At 37.1% G+C, this 19,844-nt stretch overlaps 1 protein-coding gene across 19 annotated transcripts in view; it reads left to right on the top strand.

Moving 5' to 3' along the window:
• The window catches only part of MYCBP2 (MYC binding protein 2, E3 ubiquitin protein ligase), a 268,897-nt gene that overhangs the window by 38,813 nt on the left and 210,240 nt on the right, over positions 1 to 19,844 (top strand). For all 19 annotated transcript variants that reach the window (XM_021065752.1, XM_021065749.1, XM_021065733.1 and 16 more), the window contains exons 4-8: positions 3,109 to 3,262; positions 7,119 to 7,315; positions 13,713 to 13,955; positions 14,187 to 14,258; positions 16,313 to 16,409. In XM_021065752.1, the coding sequence (XP_020921411.1) occupies positions 3,109 to 3,262; positions 7,119 to 7,315; positions 13,713 to 13,955; positions 14,187 to 14,258; positions 16,313 to 16,409 (763 nt within the window). The remainder of the gene's footprint in view (positions 1 to 3,108; positions 3,263 to 7,118; positions 7,316 to 13,712; positions 13,956 to 14,186; positions 14,259 to 16,312; positions 16,410 to 19,844) is intronic.

The raw sequence follows: 19,844 nt of genomic DNA, 5'->3' as shown, positions 1-19,844 counted from the left end.
ATTAATAAATGCGCACGTGCTCAGAAATGAAAGCTCTAGTTATATGTATCAGGCGCAAATAAGAAAGTGTGTAGGTGCAAATGAATTTCTTAGTTTTCAGGGAACTTTTCAGTTTATTAAGAAATACTTTATATCCAAGGAAATGAAACTTCTGGACAGTGAGATCAGAGAGGAAGAAGCGATGGGACGCCTTTATGCCAAGGCAGTTAGAATCCTGGGGGTGGGGTCGGGGCAGGGCTGGGAGTGAAACCTTCAGGTCTTTGGCAGTGTTTGAAGGACACAAAGGAAGATATGAGGCCTTTAGTGTTTGAGGTGATGGGCGTATGAGGGCAGGTAAGAAATGTCGACTTTTTCTTTTCCTTTTGACCATTTCTGCACCTCTGCTCTAGATGCTCTTCCTGTCACTTCCTTTCTTTTCTTTGTTATTCATCTCTTGCTCCTCCCGAATGTATGGCTGTCACTTTGCTTTTTCTTGCTGGAGGTTTTTTCTCTCTTGCTCCTTTTTTCTCTCACATAATTAAGACATTTTTTGTTTGTTGAAGTGTCATTTTGGTAGAGTTTTTTCCCTATTTAACAGTCACACTTAATAATTTATTTTACTATTTATAAAGGCAGTACATATTCATTGTAGGTAATTTGGAAACTGCAGAATATTTCTGTAAAGAGGAAATGAAAATTACAGACATCATTTCTAAAATCCTATTAACCAAAAAATACCCACTATAAGCATTTTTACATACACACATTAAAAATAATGTATTTCTGCCCAAACGAACCCGTACTGTATATGCAATACTGTATTTTTTTCTTATGCCCTTCCTTCCTGATACTGAGGGAACAGGATGTGTATAGTATGTTCTAAGTAACTGTGAGATAGGCTTCAAAGCACAGAATGCAATTTCAAAGTTCCTACACAGAGTAAAATGCTCTCAGCCAAACCTCAGAAAAAAGGTTTAATTCATAATGTTTTGTTCCTCTGCTTAATAATTCAAAGCTAAATATGATTGGTAAATTTTCAGTTGATTTTTATTTTATTTGTATATTGAATACATATTACTATTCTGGAAATGAATTATTTTCCCCCTTACTAAAAAAAAAGCTACACTGAACAAAGATACAGATGGTAAATGAGAATTCACAGTGGTTAATGTAGACAGATGAGTAATTCCTTGTCCTGCTCATTATGACTAATGTTTTATTGGTATTTTTCACTAAGAGCATCTAATGCTCTGGTCCTAGGCAGCCCACTTGGGTTTCCTGTTACCGTACATTTGTTATTACACCTTAAACTTATTAGAGAGACAACGCAGGACTCTCTTCAATAAGTAGCCTTACGGTTTTTGGCGAGGTTCAATATTTTATTCCTATGGGAATCTGCTTATATGAAGAAACCCTGGCCAAAAAATATTGTCATCTGTGAAGAATCTTCTTTGAATTATGGAAAGTCGTGCTTGGTAGCGGTAAAGTAAGCAATCTTAAAGACTGATAGGGTAGAGTAGTCTCCTGCTGGCCCGAGAATAGAGTCCCCACCTTTTGTACTTAGGAGATTTTTCCCGTAAGGACATAGGCAGCTGGAAATCTTGGACAGCATATTTTTATTTTCTGGTCTATTCCAGGAAAATAAACTGTATGAAATGGAAAGCTTTCATTTCCATTTAAAAGAAACTCTGTACAAGCACTTCTCTAATCTTAGCTAAGATCAGGTGTCCTAGGATTTTAGTTAACTATGCTAAAGACAGTGCCACTAGTTATTTTGACTTCTCAGTCCTATCTCTGTTCTTGAGAAGTCTTGCTGCTGATGATCAGAACTACAACTGGTTTGCCTTGTAGCTGATTTAACCTTTGTCTGGACAACACATTTATGAGTGCAGTGGTTTTTCAGTGCATAACAGAGAGAGTAGATTGATATTTGTTGTCAGCCTATCATGTGCATGCACTGGATTAGTCATGAGCGATATTAAGCTAGGTAAGATGTACTCCATGTCCACAAGGAGATCTCAGTTTAGTTGAGAAAATGGAAACAAAAATAGCTTCACTATAACATGATAAATTCTGTAACAGTGATCTGGAGTGAATAAGCATAAGACTCATTTACCCTGTTAGATTATAAACTCTTAGAGGACAGGGTCTAGTATAATATATCTGATATCTCCTATAGCAAGTTGCACAAAATACGTTCTTAAATATTTATGTAATATATGAATTAATGTAAAATCTCAGCAGAGAGAATGTCTTAGAGTGTTATGTCCAATAGAATAAATGCTTTGATGGATTTCTGTTAATTAAACTTGTTTTAACTTTTTCTGTTACTTACTTCTCTAAATAATTTAACACTTTCTGCAAAGGTCTTATACATCTGCTTCTAAAATGCTGGCATTGATTGAGAAATGGAATTTCATTGTCTATTGATCTTTCAGGGCTATGAAAGTATCTCCTTACACCATTTTATCACATTTACTCTCTCAATCTTTAGTTACAGATTTATCTGTCTTTTGCTAGATACTAGGTTGTATTTTTCTTGGTCCTGGTAAGGAATGATAAGATAATACAAGTGAAAATGTCATGATTTTTTTAGCTAGGCAGTTTTTCATTCTTTTTGTGATAAAACCTACAAGAATAAGAGACACCATCTCTAAACAATAATACGGTGATTGTACCATCATAGGAAAGGCTAAGATGAAGTTTCTTTTTTTCTTGGTCATAAGTAATGATTAACATAACTTAATGAAACAGTGTTGATTTAAACTTGAGTACAGCCAAATGAACTTTGTAAATTCATACAGTTTATTTTTTCAGATGAATGCAATCTTGTTCTTGAGTCATTGTTAAGCAGTTTTCACAGTGTTTTATTATGGCTTCTTATACTAAAACTCTGTTTTAAACAATGCCTCTACTTTTTAACCTTCTAGGTAACCAGATGGTTTCCTAAATCTTGCAGTTAAACACACTGGGTTTTATTCTTTTTTATGTCATGATTTTTGTTTTTGCCTTTTAAATATTGTAGTGTTAATCATGTGCTGTGAAAGTAAGCTGCACTGATCATGCTGTCTGGGAAGTGTTATTAGCTCACATGCTGTAAAGTGTAATTTTTTTTTTCATCTTAAATAGATCATTGAGGTTGGACTTTGTGAAGTTTTTGAATTGATCAAGGAGACGCGGTTTTCTCATCCATCCCTGTGCCTGAGGAGTCTCCATGCCCTGCTTAACGTGCTTCAGGGTCAGCAGCCAGAAGGCCTCCAGTCAGAGCCGCCCGAGGTTCTCGGTAAGAGCTTTGGCCCATAGAATGAAGCCTTTAAATGTAAAGAGCTTTTCTGGAGAAGTACATATGGCAGCTTATGGTACTGAAACAGCAGGGATATAAGATCCTAAGTTATTTTGCTGTGTTCCCCAGGAGTTATGATTGAATAGTTAGAGTTCATGCATAGACATTTCCTGATTGTTGTGATGGTGGGGGAAAGCAAAACATAAATCTTTGGAACCCAGAAATAATCCCCAAGCTTTATAGTCACTGTGAACTTAAATTTTTTGTACTGAACCTTTGGCCAAACTAGCTGGCAATGACTTTCTCTAACTTTACATGTTACTTTGGAGGGTTAAAAAAAGCAGGAAAAAAAAGAAGCAAATGCCACCAACCCCAAACAACAAAATTAGTTTCCAAACGGAGAGGACATTTCTTTTGTATTCAGGCTAAATAAAAATCTAGTTTTCTTAAAGATAAAGCTTCCTCATTAGTGCAGCTTCCATTAAGTAAAAATGTTTGCTTTTCGCAAAGTGTGTTTGAATTTCATAAATGCCTGCTTTTCCTGCCAGTGACCTAGGCTCAGCACATAGTCCTATAGGCAGGTGGGGGACTCTTAGGGAATAGAAATGGAGATGGAAGCTTAATTTTGAAGGCTAATTGCTTTTCTCTTTTGCTAATCATGGGCCTGCAAAGAGTCTAGAGTTTTCTAAATCTTAAGCATTAGCTCGCTTCAGCCTTGTGGAGTTTCTGAGTCAGTAGATTTGTAGTGGGACCTGAGAATTTTGCATTTGGAGTAAGTTTCTGGGTGATGGCAGGGCTGTTGGTCTGGGGATCCCTTTTCTCTGCTTGGCTCTTTGAATTGTGTTAGACCCACATGGGAGAAGTTAACTACATGAATTTAATTACATGTAAGATTTTTTTTTTTTTTGGTCACATATCATGATTAGTTTTTGTGTTCGATTTTTTTGTTATTGTTGTTACTAGTGTTTTGTTTTCGTTGGTGAGGGAAGTGTGGCCCGAAAATAAACTGAGGATTTTTGAAAAAAAACAACACCCTTAACCTGCCACGTTATTCAGTGCTACCTACAAAATAAAAATTCTTGTAGGTTAAGAAGCAGGCACTTTGGAGTTCCCATCGTGGCACAGTGGTTAACGAATCCAACTAGGAACCATGAGGTTGCGGGTTTGGTCCCTGCCCTTGCTCAGTGGGTTAAGGATCTGGCGTTGCCGTTGAGCTGTGGTGTAGGTCGCAGACGCGGCTCAGATCCCGCGTTGCTGTGGCTCTGGCATAGGCTGGCAGCTACAGCTCTGATTGGACCCCTAACCTGGGAACCTCCATATGCCACAGGTGTGGCCCTAAAAAAGACCAAAAAAAAAAAAAAAAAAAAAAGAAGCAGGCACTTTGTTGCTTATAGTTACTGTAGCACCAGTGATCATGGTACCGTTTGGATCCACTACTTGGCTTCACAGCATTTTATTGGAGGTTTAATTAATTAATTTTAAGACTATTTTGCTAGTCACCGTCAGCCCTGGTTTGTTAATTAGCAGTTCATTGAATACTTAAGGTACCCACCAAAACCAGTACATCCTGTGTCTTACTTTGAACAACATGCTAATCATTGCTCTCCTCCTAGGTCTTGTGCCATTCTGTTGTCTTCTCAGTTGTGTACATTCCTTTATATCCAGTTTATACATTAATACTCCCTTTCCTTTATTCTTTTCAAAATAGATCTTGTTCTTACTACTGGGTTTTGAAATTATAATTTAGCTTAATCATTTTCTGTCAAAACTGTCACCTGATTAGTTAGTTTTTACTGTCTTATCAATAATTTCAAATGCTGCTGTACTCTCTTTGGTCTCTCTTCAGTCCTTTCAGTGCTTGCTTGTGCTCACTGCTTTCACTTATCTTTCTGTTCAGGCATTTACCATCACTTTGTATTTTTTACTTTGTTTAATTAGCTCAAAGGTGTAAGTAGTGATTTGATTCTTTAAATTTCTGTTGAAATCTGTCTCTGTTTTTTTCCTTTGGTCTAATATCATAATCTCATTAGTCACCTTCTTTCCCCATTGGCTATTTTCATGTTATGAAAATACACGTGTATATGTATCCCTCTTACTTTGGGGCTATCTTGACGATTATTAACATCAGACTTCTCTTTACAAATGGGTTTACATTTGTACATTGTCCAATTTTCAAAAATCATTCCCTTATATCTATATTTCTGTTCAATTTAAGGTTGGTATACATGCTCTCACGTATTCACTTAAATGCAATAGCACCTTCTCTTTTCTGTGCTAAGAGTGTATAATGTGGAGTGATCACTATACATGTCATGGCTGTTTTTACAGAACTTAGCGTCAGGCAGTTGGCCACATGTGTGATGATGAACAAGATAAATAGCGTGACAGAAAGTTCTGAGAGTTTATAACATGCTTCCCTGAAGATGTGGCATTTGAGATTTGAAGGAGTTAATAACCAAGGGGCCAGCAGAAAGGGCAGAGTGTTTGAAGGTAGAAAGGAGAATGACTGGAAGAAGACTGGCTCGAGTGTGGAGAGTGAGGGGACAGAGGGGCAGCGAGATTACGTGGAGCTTGAAAGGCCACGTTAAAGGAGTCTGTTTTTGGTTCTTGGAGGAATTGAACATCACTCTCTCCTTATGCTTTAGGACAACATTACAGTGTTAACACTGTTTTCTTCCACTTGAATCGAACCTTTTTTTTTTTTTTTTTTTGCTTTTCAGTGCCACACCCTCAGCATGTGGAAATTCCTAGGTCAGGGGTCAAATTGGAGCTGTAGCTGCTGGCTTACACCATGGGATCCTAGCGGCGTCTGCGACCTACACCATACACAGCTCATGGCAATGCCAGATCCTTAACCCACTGAACAAGGCCAGGGATCGAACCCGTATCCTCATGGCTACCAGTCGCATTTGTTTCCGCTGCACCACAATGGGAATTCCCTGAATCCAATTTTTTTTTTGATGGCAGGGACATTCCTTGTCTTTCTTGTCCCTGTCATCAAAAACTAGACTAGTTCTTGTGTACCTGCTCTCCTCTTTCCCTTTCCTCTCCCCTTTTCCATCTTTCTCACATATTTCTGTCTCTGTTTTTTTTCTTCCTTTTCCTGTCTCTGAGTATACACTTATAAAGGATTTTCAAATCTCCCTTCCCCAAAAGTTTATTGAAGTAATCTTGGGTGGCGTTTTGTGTGGAAACCTCTGATGGGCATGGAACATTCATGTGTTATTTTTCCTTCTCTTCCATTATATGGCTTTGTGATTTAGGCAAACTCTCTTTACCTCCCTGTGTCTCAATTTCATAGTTCATTAAAGGGGGACATCTGTCACATTGACTTGGAGGTTTTATCTATATTATGAAAAGAATTACAAGTGTGAATGAAATGCTCTTAGGTTAACAAAAAAGCTAAGTTTGTATTAACAAATTATTACATGTTTATTGTTTTGCAAATAATTACATAGTTTTCTGGATACTTAGCATTTTAAGAAACCTAGATTTTTTCCCAATCCAAAAGGTAAAAAATAAGTGCAGTGGATAGTCTGTTACTGTGTGATAGGCTATTTCTTGAATATGTGAATGCCTCAAAGCAAATTTCTTTTAAATGATCTTGGATTTAAAAAGTAGAATCTTTTTTTAATTCACAGATATAAGGAATCGAACTAAATGTTCTCTAAGGTCTTTGTTACATAAATATTCTAATTTTGGGGGGAAAAGGATACCTAGAAAGGAGCTAATGCAAAGTAAGTGTTGTAGCTGCCTTAAATTTTTTCTTAAAAAATGAGGCAAGGTATAAATAAACAGACACCATATATTGTTCTGTGTGTCAAATGAATACAATTGAGTTCTGTTTTATCCGCAGAGTCTCTCTTCCAGCTCCTTTTGGAAATCACTGTTCGAAGCACTGGAATGAATGACAGCACAGGACAGTCTCTGACAGCACTTTCCTGTGCTTGTCTCTTTAGTCTGGTGGCTTCTTGGGGAGAAACAGGAAGGACACTCCAGGCCATCTCGGCTATCCTCACCAACAACGGCAGCCATGCTTGCCAGACTATCCAGGTATCTCACATCTCCAGCTGCTTAGCAATTGATGGTGCAAAGTTGCAGTTTCATCTCAATTTCCGTCAGTAGGAGTTCCTGCTTTTTCCTCACTCGATGTAGTGACTTGATTTGTCCAAAGTTGATATAGAAATTATCTCAGATATTTGAGCTAATCTACTTGTGCGGTTAAATCTGCATTAAAGTTAATAAAACGAAAGTTGGCAAAAACTTAAATCCTTAACCTGGTCTTTGTGTCAGCACACTAGCCTCTTTTCTTTGCATCGTCATGCTCTCTGCACTCCCCCACCCCCCAGTCCTGCCCTGAATTTGCAGGTATGGAATTCCTTCATTGTTTCCCTGTTGAAAGAAAAGGATATGCTGTCATTCTGCTGTTTTTGATTGGTTGATTATAGTTTTTCATGAATTGGTTGGTTTCCAAGCTTTATCTATTTTCAAGTTTTTAATATGCAGTTGTGGAATAAGCTCTTCATTGTTAGTGGTGGGAAATATACTTCTACTTATAGACAAATGTGATTTAATTCTTTTGGACTGTTCTGGAAATTGAGTAAGAAGTTACATTTTTAAGTCTCTGTTATGTATGCTCTTCTCTGGCCCCATGGACGATCCACAGCACACCTGGAAGGGATGCCTCAATCCTGTTATTAGCAAGCCGGAGATAGCAAAAGGAATACATGGGGCATTACCTGTGACTTAGTCAGTGGTTTTGAACTCTCCTTGTTAAACATGAGCAGTCTCCTTACTCTAAATTTCTGTGCTTATTCTTTTCCACCTTTTTATCCTACCTGAAATCCTCTTTGCCATTTGTATAGTCTTAAATTTTTTTGAAGTTTCTCTAATTCAGTGATTTCCAAACTGTTCTATAGCTGTGCTTTGAGGGCTCAACAAAACTTTAATTTCAATATATGCTCAAAATATACAAATACTTTCAACATTGTAATGGAATAATACAAACATTCAGATATATCAGTACCACATTTTAATAGTGGCCATAAACACATGTGCTTATTAGACATCTAGTGATTTGTTTTTGAGTAGATTTATTCCACAGAGTTTGTCATTAGATCTAAGTAGTGAGTGGAAGTTAGCCAGTCCATGGGAGGAGGTATTGGTGTTAGGGTGTAGAGAGAGGATGTTCTTAGTATCCATGTACTAAAGCATGGAATTAAGAATAAGAGCGGAATCCTGGAAGCTGCAGTTTTAGTGTAGTTACAATATAGAGAGCTGTCAAATAGCAGAGACAGGATTGAATGCCTGCCTGTCTTTCTTACTGCAGTACTCTGCTTAAGCACTAGGCTGCACAGAACTGCTAGATCTACTGAACCAACAGCTCAAGGTTTCTGTGGACCTACCCTGTCACTACATACCCACCTCCAGACCAAACGTCCTGTTAGATAGAGCCTGTTATCATCACATGGCTTACGGTGTTCTTCGTGATCTGGCCCCATTCCTGCTGCCCATTTCATTTCACAAAACCCTCTTGGCCAGGCTCTGATGTAGCGGGGGAGTCTTCTTTGAAAATGTGTGATTCTAACATCCCAAATTGCTTTGGGATCCAAAAGCATCTTTCTTATCTTGTTCCAAAAAGATTAAGCTGAGAGTTTAAAGTAGATAGGGGTGGTAGTACACTGTGAGTGCTGAGTCTGTAGAGATGAACTCTGGACTTCAGAGGCCTCCCACAGGCAAAGCACTACTGTCTCTGAACTTACAAATGAACAAACAAAAAGGATGTGGAAAAAAGGCACTATCATTGAGAGTTAGTAGAAAGAACTAGAGCAGAATCAATCCTGCCAAGTCTTTATATATTGAAATTATTTGATACAAATATGAAGTATATGTATGTACATATTTAATATGATTAAAATAATAAAAGAAGTATCCAAAGAATTATTAAGGAATAGGAATATAAAAAGTAATCAGATCAGAAAAATGACCCAAATTAGAATTCCTGGAAATGAAAAACTAAATAATTACAATTAGAATTAAAGGATGATTTAAGCAGTGGTTAATATAGTTAAAGGTAGAAGCAGTCAGCTGAAATCAAGAGAAAGAAATTGTTCAGAATACAGCACAGAGAGGCAAAACATGAAAAATAAGAAATATGGGTAGGGAACGAGAAAGTCTAAAGTATCAGTGTAGCTTAAGTTCCATAAGACAGTAATAGATTTGTGGAGAGGCAGTGCTTGAAATAACGATGCAGAATTTTCAGAAGTGGTGAAGGACATGGAATCCTCAGATTAAGGAAGTCTAGTTTACTAGAATAAATTCTCTACCTCCTGCCACAGTGTTGGTGAGAGAAAATCCACAGGAGAGAAAAAAGGGTGTGTCTGAGACTTCTGATTGTAGCGCTGTGTTTCCTCCAAGCTTTAATGAGCTGTTAGAAAGCATGAGATAAATAGAGGCAAACCGAAGACCCCTTAGTTTCTGCTCTCCCCTGCTTTCCCCACAGCCTCCACTAAGATTATGATAAAGGATTTTTGAAAGTATAAACCTGTAAGAATGGGACTCATTTCTAGAAGATAAAAATTGGGAAAAGCTTAAACTTAAGCTGCTCAGGAGGCTAATGCCCATGGAAAGTAAGTTGATTTTCCCCTAAAATTCCAGATAGGATTTAGAATTGGAAGTGATAGGGACCTGGAAAGTGGTGGTGAGGGGAAGAGCTGAAAATGGAGTTGGACGCCTATAGAATGAAAGAACCCCAGAGCTCTTCCTCTAACCTTCCCAGTCAGGCAGTAGTCCTTCCTCATACTGCTAAGAGATAGATTTGCTGTCTTAGGAATGTGAGCCAGAGATGCCAGGGGAAACCAGGCACAGCCGACAGTGGAATTGAGGGGCCAGGCTGAAAATGGAGATTAAATGAAAGTCCATATTTAAAAAAAGTTTTTCTTATTAGAGTTGATTTACAATGTTCTGTCAGTTTCTGCTGTACTGCAGAGTGACCCAGTCATACACATATATACACTCCTTTTCTTGCATTATCCTCCATCATATTCTATCACAAGTGATTGGATACAGTTCCCTGTGCTGTACAGCAGGCTCTCTGTATTGATGATGAAATTTCTTAGTCCTCACTTGAGTTCCCAGAACACTGGCAGTGAGGCTTTTAGCTGCTGAGGAAAAAACTGAAAGATTCTTATTTGGAGAAAAAGTGGAGAAAAGACTTAGTAGATGGCAGACATTCGGCGGGGGCAGGGGTGAGAGATCCTCCAAAGAAACAGCTAAACTTGGTATGATCATTTTGAAGTAAGCTCTCCATATGTCAGACCCTATCCATTCATGTCAACTTCATTATCACTTTTTCAGTCGTTTACTCCTTAAGTATAATCATATAGCCAAGTATCACTAGGCTAACATGAAAGACAGAGATCTCCCAAATCGTAATAATAGTAATAATAAAAGAAACTTTGGATGAAAAGAGCATAGAGAACAGAAAAACTGTAAGAAAACTATAATTAGTATTTTGAAGAGGAATGAGATGATGATTATTTACATTAAACAGCAGTATTTTTCAAAGACTCAGAACAAGAAAGAGGGTTTTTTGTTTTATTTTGGTTTTGCTTTTTAGGGCCGCCCCAGAGGCATATGGCTTCTCGGGCTAGGGATTGAATTGGAGCGACAGCTGCCTTCAACATAACCAAGCAACGTGAGATCCAAGCTGTGTTTGCGAGCTACACCACAGCTCAGGTCAACGCCAGATCTTTAACCCACTAAGGAAGGCCAGGGATTGAACCCTTGTCTTCATGGATTTTAGTTGGGTTCATTACTGCTGAGCCACAATGGGAACTCCAAGAAAGAGTTTTTACAAGTTATAAAAATAAGATAGCAGCAATAAAATCAATAGAAGAGTTAGAAGTTCAGATTGAAGAGGTCCCTAGAAAAATAGAATAGGTGATAGAAAGTAAAATTAGAGTATCCATCCAAGAAATCCAATATATAATAGGTATTCAAGCCGAGAGGAGGAAATTACCCAAGAAATCTTTACAGCTGCACCTACTGCACATGAAAGTTCCCGTGCTAGGTGTCGAATCAGAGATACAGCTGAGGTCTACGCCACAGCCATAGCAACGCCAGATCCAAGCTGTATCTGTGACCTGCGTAGCAGCTTGTGGCAACACTGGATCCATAACCCACTGAGCAAGGCCAGGGATTGAACCTGTGTCCTCATAGAGATCATGCTGGGTCCTTAACCTGTTGAGCCGCAACGGGAACTCTTACCCAAGAAATCTTATAAGGAGAATTTCCATACTCCAAAGAAACATTTTTAGGTTGACAGAACACACTAAAACAACGTTGGCCTGAAGATAACAGTTGCCTTCAGAGTTCTGAGGGAAAATGACCTTTACTGTATCTAGCTCAACTATCAGTCGTTTGGGGAAAAGTAAAGATGCTTTTGAACATGCAAGGCGCGGAACAATTTTAACCTCTGTCCCTGCCCTTGTCCTTAGTCTAGACTGGAGCAGGGCTTTGTGAAGGGTGTGGCCAAGGGGAAGAAAATAGAAATGATGTGTTTGACTTTATTGCGAGGAGTACAAGGAAAGCTTAAGGGTAGCTATAGAAAAAAACTTAGCAAATGCAAAAATAGGGCAGTTGTTGATGCAGTGAAGAAAAAGAAAAATTATACAGAAAGGGAAATTCAGTATGTACTATGTTTGGCTCATTTCTGAACTGTGATCACACAGTCATAATAAAACGCATCTGAATACTGCTTTAACCAGAAATTATTTTATAGCTCAATTTGAGTATTTGGAAAGGGAGGAAAGGCATCATTTTTCATAGTTGACCAATAGAGAGTATCTGAAACAGCAACAAAAGTTTTTGCTTTTTTTTCTCAGGCTGCACCTGTGGCATGTGGAGGTTCCCGGGCTAAGGGTCAAATTGCAGTTACTCCTGCTGGCCTACGCCACAGCAACAGCAATGCCAGATCCGAGCCACATCTGCAGCCTACACCTAGCTCACAGCAATGCTGGATCCTTAACCCACTGAGCGAGGCCAGGGATCGAACTCGCATCCTTATGGATACTAGTCAGATTCATTACTGCTGAGCCACATCAAAACTCCAACAAAAAATTGAAAGTGAAGCTTAAGCATACTATATACAAATGTGGATATCAATTCTAGTTAATTAGTTAAAAGGGTTTTTAAGTTTAATGTGGTTACTTCTAGGAAGATAATTTGTAGCATTCAACCATATATACAAATGAAAGTTTTATTAAAAATTAAAGTTCTGTATTTTTTTTTGGTTAGAGGCCTTAGAAGTCAAAGGGGAAGAGAGTGTTTCTGTGAACAGTGGGTCATATTTCCCTCTTAAAGTTCTACCCTCTAGAACAGTACTGTCCAGTAGAAATATAAGGTAATCCACATATGTAATTGAAATGTTTCTCTTAGCCACATTAAAAAGATAGAAACAGGTGAAGTTAACCTTAATAATGGATTTTACTTAATATGCCAAAAAAATAATTTCAGCATATAATCAATATGACTTTATTAATAAATCTGTATACTTGTTTTTATACTAAGTCTTCAAAATCCTATGTGTATTTTATACTAAAGCACATGTCAAGCCACACTAACTCCGTTTCAGGAACTGAGCATACAGGTGGCTAGTGGTTGCAATATGGAACACTGCGGCTGGAGAGCTGGGGCTGATACACTGCCTTCATGTCTGGCCCTGCAGTCAGATATGTGGCGTGAAATAGAGGCCAAAATTGAGGAACAGGGAGTTTTCACTGGTGGCCAAGTTTTGGTCCCATGCTATAACTTTTGAGGACTTATTTACAATAAATACCAGATATTTAATAAGTACTATTTAAATGAATTTTGAATGAATAGACAGTTAACACAGTGAAGTTTTCATGTCATGGAAAATTGTTGATGTTAAGTGTATTAGGCATAATAGAGAGACAGTGAAGAAGAGAAACACCTGAAATTTTGTTTCGTCTGTGGAAGCAGTGGTGTTTCTCTTATGCTTCATGATAATGAAGTATTTTAATGGCCATACATGTCGTACCAAGATAACATTTTGGCTTGTGTGTCCTGTGCTACAACGAATAATTTTATGTTTGGTATTCATACTCTAGTTTACTAATCTAGTATGTTTTAGTTCACAAAACTTAAAATCATAGGTAGTACTGGTTATCTGGTGTTTTGGAGAAAGATACATATTGTAGTGTTTTTGGTTAAAAATGCAAATTAATATTCTTTGGATTGATATTTTTATTTTGGTCTGCTTGATACTGGTTTCTTATAGCTTAACCTGTAGTTGGTGCTTTTTGTTAACAGACCAAACATGATCTTTCTGAATAATTTATTTTCTCATAAATGATGATATGCTAGTAAAGAATATTTTATTTGGGACATTTCAAAATGTCTCTTTGTGTTTTTCTTCTCTTTTGAATAGGTGCCAATGATACTAAATTCACTACAGAGAAGTGTACAGGCTGTGTTAGTGGGAAAAATTCAGATTCAGGACTGGTTTAGCAACGGCATAAAGAAAGCAGCTTTAATGCACAAGTGGCCATTAAAAGAAATATCTGTTGATGAAGATGATCAATGTCTACTTCAGAATGATGGATTTTTTCTTTATCTGTTATGCAAGGATGGATTATACAAAATAGGCTCTGGATACAGTGGAACCGTTAGGGTAATGTGATGCCTTTCAGTTCTTAATCATAGCAGAAGTTATAGCCTTGCTGAATTGTGTTCTCTTCATTTATAGCTTTATTTTTAGAGTACCATATAATTTTGATGTCATAATATTTCCTTGAATATCATAATTGAAACATTTATTAAATGTTATTCATCCATTTGTGTTATTTTTCACTGATTATTAATTATAAAACTGTTGATAGAACTAATTTTTGTTGTTTTGCAGGGCCATATATATAATTCTACATCTCGCATCAGAAACAGAAAAGAAAAAAAGTCCTGGTTAGGGTATGCTCAGGTAGGAGAATATCCACATAAAGCAAATTTCTCTTTCTTATCTTTTAAAATGTGTGGTTCATACTTATTTGATCAACACATAATATCACTTCAGGGAGTTCTTGTTGTGGCTCAGTGGGTTACGAGCCCAACTAGTATCAGTAAGGGTGTGGGTTCAATCCCTGGCTTCACTCATTGGGTTAAGCATCTGGCACTGCTGTGAACTGTGGAGTAGGTCACAGACACGGCTCAGATCTGGTATTGCTGTGGCTGTGGCATAGGCCAGCAGCTGCAGCTCCAATTTGACCCCTAGCCTGGGAATGTCCATATGCCGCAGGTGCAGCCCTCAAAAGCAAAAAAAAAAAAAAAAAACCCACAAAACTTATATTTAAACATATAGCATATTTTTAATAATGTGGTTAAAAGATGGTATGGTGTAGTATAAAGAACATTGACTTAGAATTCATGGGAGGTTTACTTTTAGGTCTGGCCTTGCTTCTTAGTAGTTGAGTGACTGTGGACAACTCAGCTAACTTTTGATCCTGTCTGATTTAGCTCTAAAATGGAAATATGTATGTCGTCTGTGGAGTTGTTGTTTAAGTGAGCCTCTCGGTAAAGAATCAAGGACCACTTTTATAATTTGCAAATCTTAATTGGGATGGTAGCTGTGCCCTGAAGCCATATTAAGTCTAGATAGTAGGGAACAATGTGTGGCATGTCCAGCAGATGGCTGCCTGTATTGGAAAATCATGCAAAGTGGCTCTAAAGAGAGAAGAGCTTGGCCCATGTTGCTCCCTTAATGCTGTGATCTCATCACCTAACATGGCCAAATGGGTGTCAGCAGTCAGATGCATGAAGCAAATGAACGAACGATGGAGCAAATGAATGATGGTCAAAGCGCCACATATGTTTATTTCTATACTATCCCTTTTTGGGACGTGAAGCCCGAAGTTCTTTGTGGAAGAATATAGAATAAAGATGTCCCTGGAGCTCCCGTTGTGGCTCAGTGGTTAACAAATCCGACTAGGAACCATGAGGTTGCGGGTTCGGTCCCTGGCTTTGCTCAGTGGGTTAAGGATCTGGCGTTGCTGTGAGCTGTGGTGTAGGTTGCGGATGTGGCTCAGATCCTGCATTGCTGTGGCTCTGGCGTAGACCGGCGGCTATAGCTTTGATTCGACCCCTAGCCTGGGAATCTCCATATGCCACGAGAGCAGCCCTAGAAAAGGCAAAAAGACAAACAAACAAAAAAAGATGTCCCTGTATCCCTGTCTTGCCCAGCTCACAATTTGTCAGCTCAGATAAAGATATTTGAAAGCATTTTGAAAATCAAATAAATTATTGTCATATGAAAAATAATCTTACTATCATCTTTTGGGAAAATTTTGAAATTAAATTTTAAATATCAAATTTAATGACTTGGTAATTATCTCTTAAAACTTAACCTGGTTTAAAATATCAAAATTTTATTTGCCGCTGCTGTATTTTATTTAAGAAATAATATCATGGGAAATACATTATTATAGAAATATTTTCAGGAACATATCACTCTATCTAAAACCACTCCTCTATTCTTTTTTTTTTTGGCTGCACCTGTAGCAAGTGGAAGTTCCCAGGCCAGGGCTCAAACCTGCGCCACAGCAGCAATCCAAACTACTTCAGTGACAATGCTGGGTTCTTAACCCACTGTGCCACAAGGGAACTCCTGCTGTATTCATTTTTAAATATTAACCTAAATATTTGTGAAAGTTACAGAAGTCACTTCTATCATTTTCTTGGCAAGTGATGTAATATAATTTTGAACAAAATATTTTTACTGTTCTGTGTGGTGTGTCTAATACGTATCTAAGAATATAATAGGTTAAATTGATATCCAGAGGTGTACAGTTCCTTCTCTTATTAAAGTATACTAATGTTCCTATATTTTAAATCTTTAATCTATTTTAGACATCAAATAATTTATAATTTATTATTATAACAAAAACTGTAATAAAGACTTATGGCTGATTTTTCTACTGTGTGGGTAATGAACAAATATTTTAATATATAACATAGCTAATTTTTTTGTGTTGTTATCAGGGTTATTTATTGTATAGAGATGTGAATAACCACAGCATGACAGCCATAAGAATAAGCCCTGAAACATTGGAACAGGATGGTACTGTAATGTTACCAGGTATGTTACTTAAGTAGTCATCTCTTTTCTTCACAGGCGATTGTAAGAGATATGCATGTTAGGCCATTTAGACCTATAAAGAATGATTAGCAAGGAATAGCGCTTGCTTATAAATGGATTTAAAAAATCTTGACATGCAGAACATTTTGTAGTCTATATAAAATCAGTGCACGTGAGAAAAAGTTATCTAGTCTATAATGTTTTAAAATTTATTTTCAGATTCTCGCCCCAGTTCTTTAACCTGAAATTCCCCCTCCCTAAACCCCTCATTTCAGCTCCTCAATTAGTGGGGTGGTGTTGCTTTGTTGCTGTTAATAAAGCCACAACTCTGGCTCTCAATAACCTTGGTGTAAAGACATTTCTGTTTATTTTTACTTTAAAGAACAGTATATGTCAGGTCCCTTTTATTTTAAAGTGTTTTCAGGGACAGATTTTCAGGGTGGTTCACGAATTTTTCAAATACTATTATTTATACTCTTTAATAATAACCTGATAAGGCACTTTGGACACAATTCATTTTGCCTTAATTTTGCAATTGTACATATGTATTTATCATTCAGATCACTGTGCTGTCTAAATTCTTAGGCAGTAGATCTTAAATTTTGTGGATCACTGGGCAAATGTGTAATATATTCTCCATTGTAAGGTATTTGAATTTGCTTCTACCATTAATATATTTTAAAGGAGTTTGTTTATACTAAAATCTTGAATGTTTAGAGTGCCTACCAAAATTTCATGGCAAGCAATAATATTACTTCTAGGCACTTGGCCATCTGAAAATGATTGAGAACTTCTAAAGAACACATTGAAAAGGATAATTGTTCCCTGGCTGCTTGTTAATTTTAGGAGTGTTTTTATAACTTCAACAAACATTTATTTAAACATTGACAAGCATGCATATATCCATGTTAAGGTAAATGTTACATTTCATGTGTGTACTTTGGAAAAGAGATGACTTATTAAAGCCACTTTGTAAATAACTATTTGTTTTCACATATGTCTACAGGTTTTTGTTTATTTGTTTGTTTGTTTTTTAATAATCACATGTCCCAGGCCATGTCTCTGATCCTAATGATGATGATGATAATAATATAACTCATATATATACATATATTAAAAGTGATCATATTTATTGTGCAAGTATCATATAAGCAAAACAAAATCAAAATTAATTATAACCCACTTCCCATCTATAAACACTATTAACGTAGTAGATATCCTTCCTTTTCCTGTGTATGTTATATATATACTTGTACAGAAGTGATCACATGCTACATATTGCTTTTTTAAAAAAATTTTTATTATAGTCGACTTATAATGTTCTGTCAGTTTCTGGTGTACAGCAAGGTGACCCAGTTATGCCTATATATGCATATATAATTTATATACATATAAATTACATACTGCTTTTCTAGCCTATCCCTTTCACTTAGTATTCTGAATATATTTCCAGGCTATTAAATAGTCTTCTATAACATTGTTTTCATGTTATCAAATATATTCCATTGATTAATATATTGGAACGGAGGTCCCTTCTAACATTTTGCGATGTAAATTTCAGCTCAGTGAGCATTCTTGTCGCTCTGTCTTTGTGCACGTCATTTTAGGATGTCTTGGCAGAAAAAATCTTAAGCCCCTGCTCCTCAACAGATGAATACTAATGTGAAGGATATACCTTTGGAAAACCCTGACCATTTAATAGAGACTGTGGCTGAGAAAGACCATTTGAAAGTTGCCGAAGTACAGCTGTTTTATTCATAACGTTATGATTAAAAAATGACTTGTTAGTGTTCTTACTCAGTTTAAATCCCTCTACTTCACATGAAATGTGACTTTCAACAATAGAAACATGCTTTCTGTGTTTCACAAATATGTACCATATTCATGATGAAGAAGAAACCAAACTGGGGGAGGATAGTCCTATGTTGTGTGTCTTCTGAAGGAGCAGATTATTGCTTGATATTTTCCTGAAGATGCTTCTTGTAACGCCCCGAGATGGATACAGAAAGAATAAGGAGAAAACCTTTTTGAAATCATCCATCAAGAAGACTTGCCCTCAGGCCTGAAGACTCCTATTACCATTTTTCCATTTCTTTGACCTGGACAGCAGTTTCTTTAATAGTGGTTTTTTTTCCCCTGGCCAGCGGCAGCTCTGCTCTGTAGCTTTCCCATCAAGAAGGAACAGAAGTGAACTGTCAGGTTTATAGATGGTAATAAATACCACGTTTACAATTGACAGAAATCTGGTAATTCCTCAAGCTTCATATTCCAACTTGTCTTGCAGTCTAGTTTGTAAAAAAGTTATTTTCAACTCAGCACTGATGAACTGAAAACACTCTTTTTTTCCCTATTGTCATTTTAGCCTTAATATGTTGGCATACCTTTTATATTGTGTCCCTGTGTCATTTACTCTCCGTGCCTGGTGATAGGCTGCGTTAAATCATGAGGGTTTTTGCTACTCTTCTTGCGCCGCTTCACTCCTCACCCCTGCATTTATCTGAAATTATAATGAGTTTTTCTTCTTTGCTTTTTAGTTTAAAATCTTACTGCTTAGAGCTTGAGAAGCGTCTTTCTTGCGCCTCTTTGTATTCTGTACAGTGGACTAGGAACTCTTTCTTTCGATTTCTCCTCTCTTTGATTACCAAGTCTCTTGGGCTACCAGTGGGCCTTGTCTCCCAGTTTCTATTTCCAGTTTGTGATCACTGAATTCTCTATTTGGTAAGGGTCTGCCTGTGTTTTGCATATTTATGATAAGGAAGTATGCTAGTATGAAGCTCCTGGGCAAAGATATAGAGTATAATCCAGCTTATTTGGGTGGGCTCCATTACTGCATTCCAAAACCAGAATTTTATGTTTTGTTGATTCAGGTGCAAATAGAAGTGATTGGTATTGTAATTAATGGAGAGATTCATCCTAGTTCTCTGCAGTTATTTTGAGAGTCGTGTGTGCTTTTAGACATGCTTGCTGAACATTTGTTTTTCCAAAAGGGTACAGTTTATACTTAGATATTGAGTTGGCTTGTAGTTTCATGTTATTGAGTAGCAATCACTAACACATGTCCCAGTGGTCCTTCTGTAATACTGGTATCCCTTGTTACACTCGCACTTGTGCGTTATTTTGATCAAAGTATATAGTGCACTGTTCCACAGAAATATATATAGTATTGAGAAAAATGGCATTCCAGCCAAAATATATAAGCACTTTCAGACAGAAAGAAACACATAAGCATAGATGTGTCTCTTGTGTGAAGGATGAACATTTTGAAAGCACGTAGCATGCCAAATGCCAAAAGTACTGGAAATAAGCTTTAAACCTAAGTGGAAACTGCACAGTCAGTTCTATTTTATAAAGCAAGAGATACCTGTAGATGGACACTGTGGACCTCAAATGCAGAAGCTTTAGGTCTGTCTGTATTTTTCTGTGACCCTAATGACT

Source organism: Sus scrofa, chromosome 11 (genome assembly GCF_000003025.6).
Source record: "Sus scrofa isolate TJ Tabasco breed Duroc chromosome 11, Sscrofa11.1, whole genome shotgun sequence".
NCBI classification, from domain to species: Eukaryota; Metazoa; Chordata; class Mammalia; order Artiodactyla; family Suidae; genus Sus; species Sus scrofa.
Note: the sequence above shows the minus strand (reverse complement) of the source record. Positions and strands in the feature narration are given on the sequence as shown.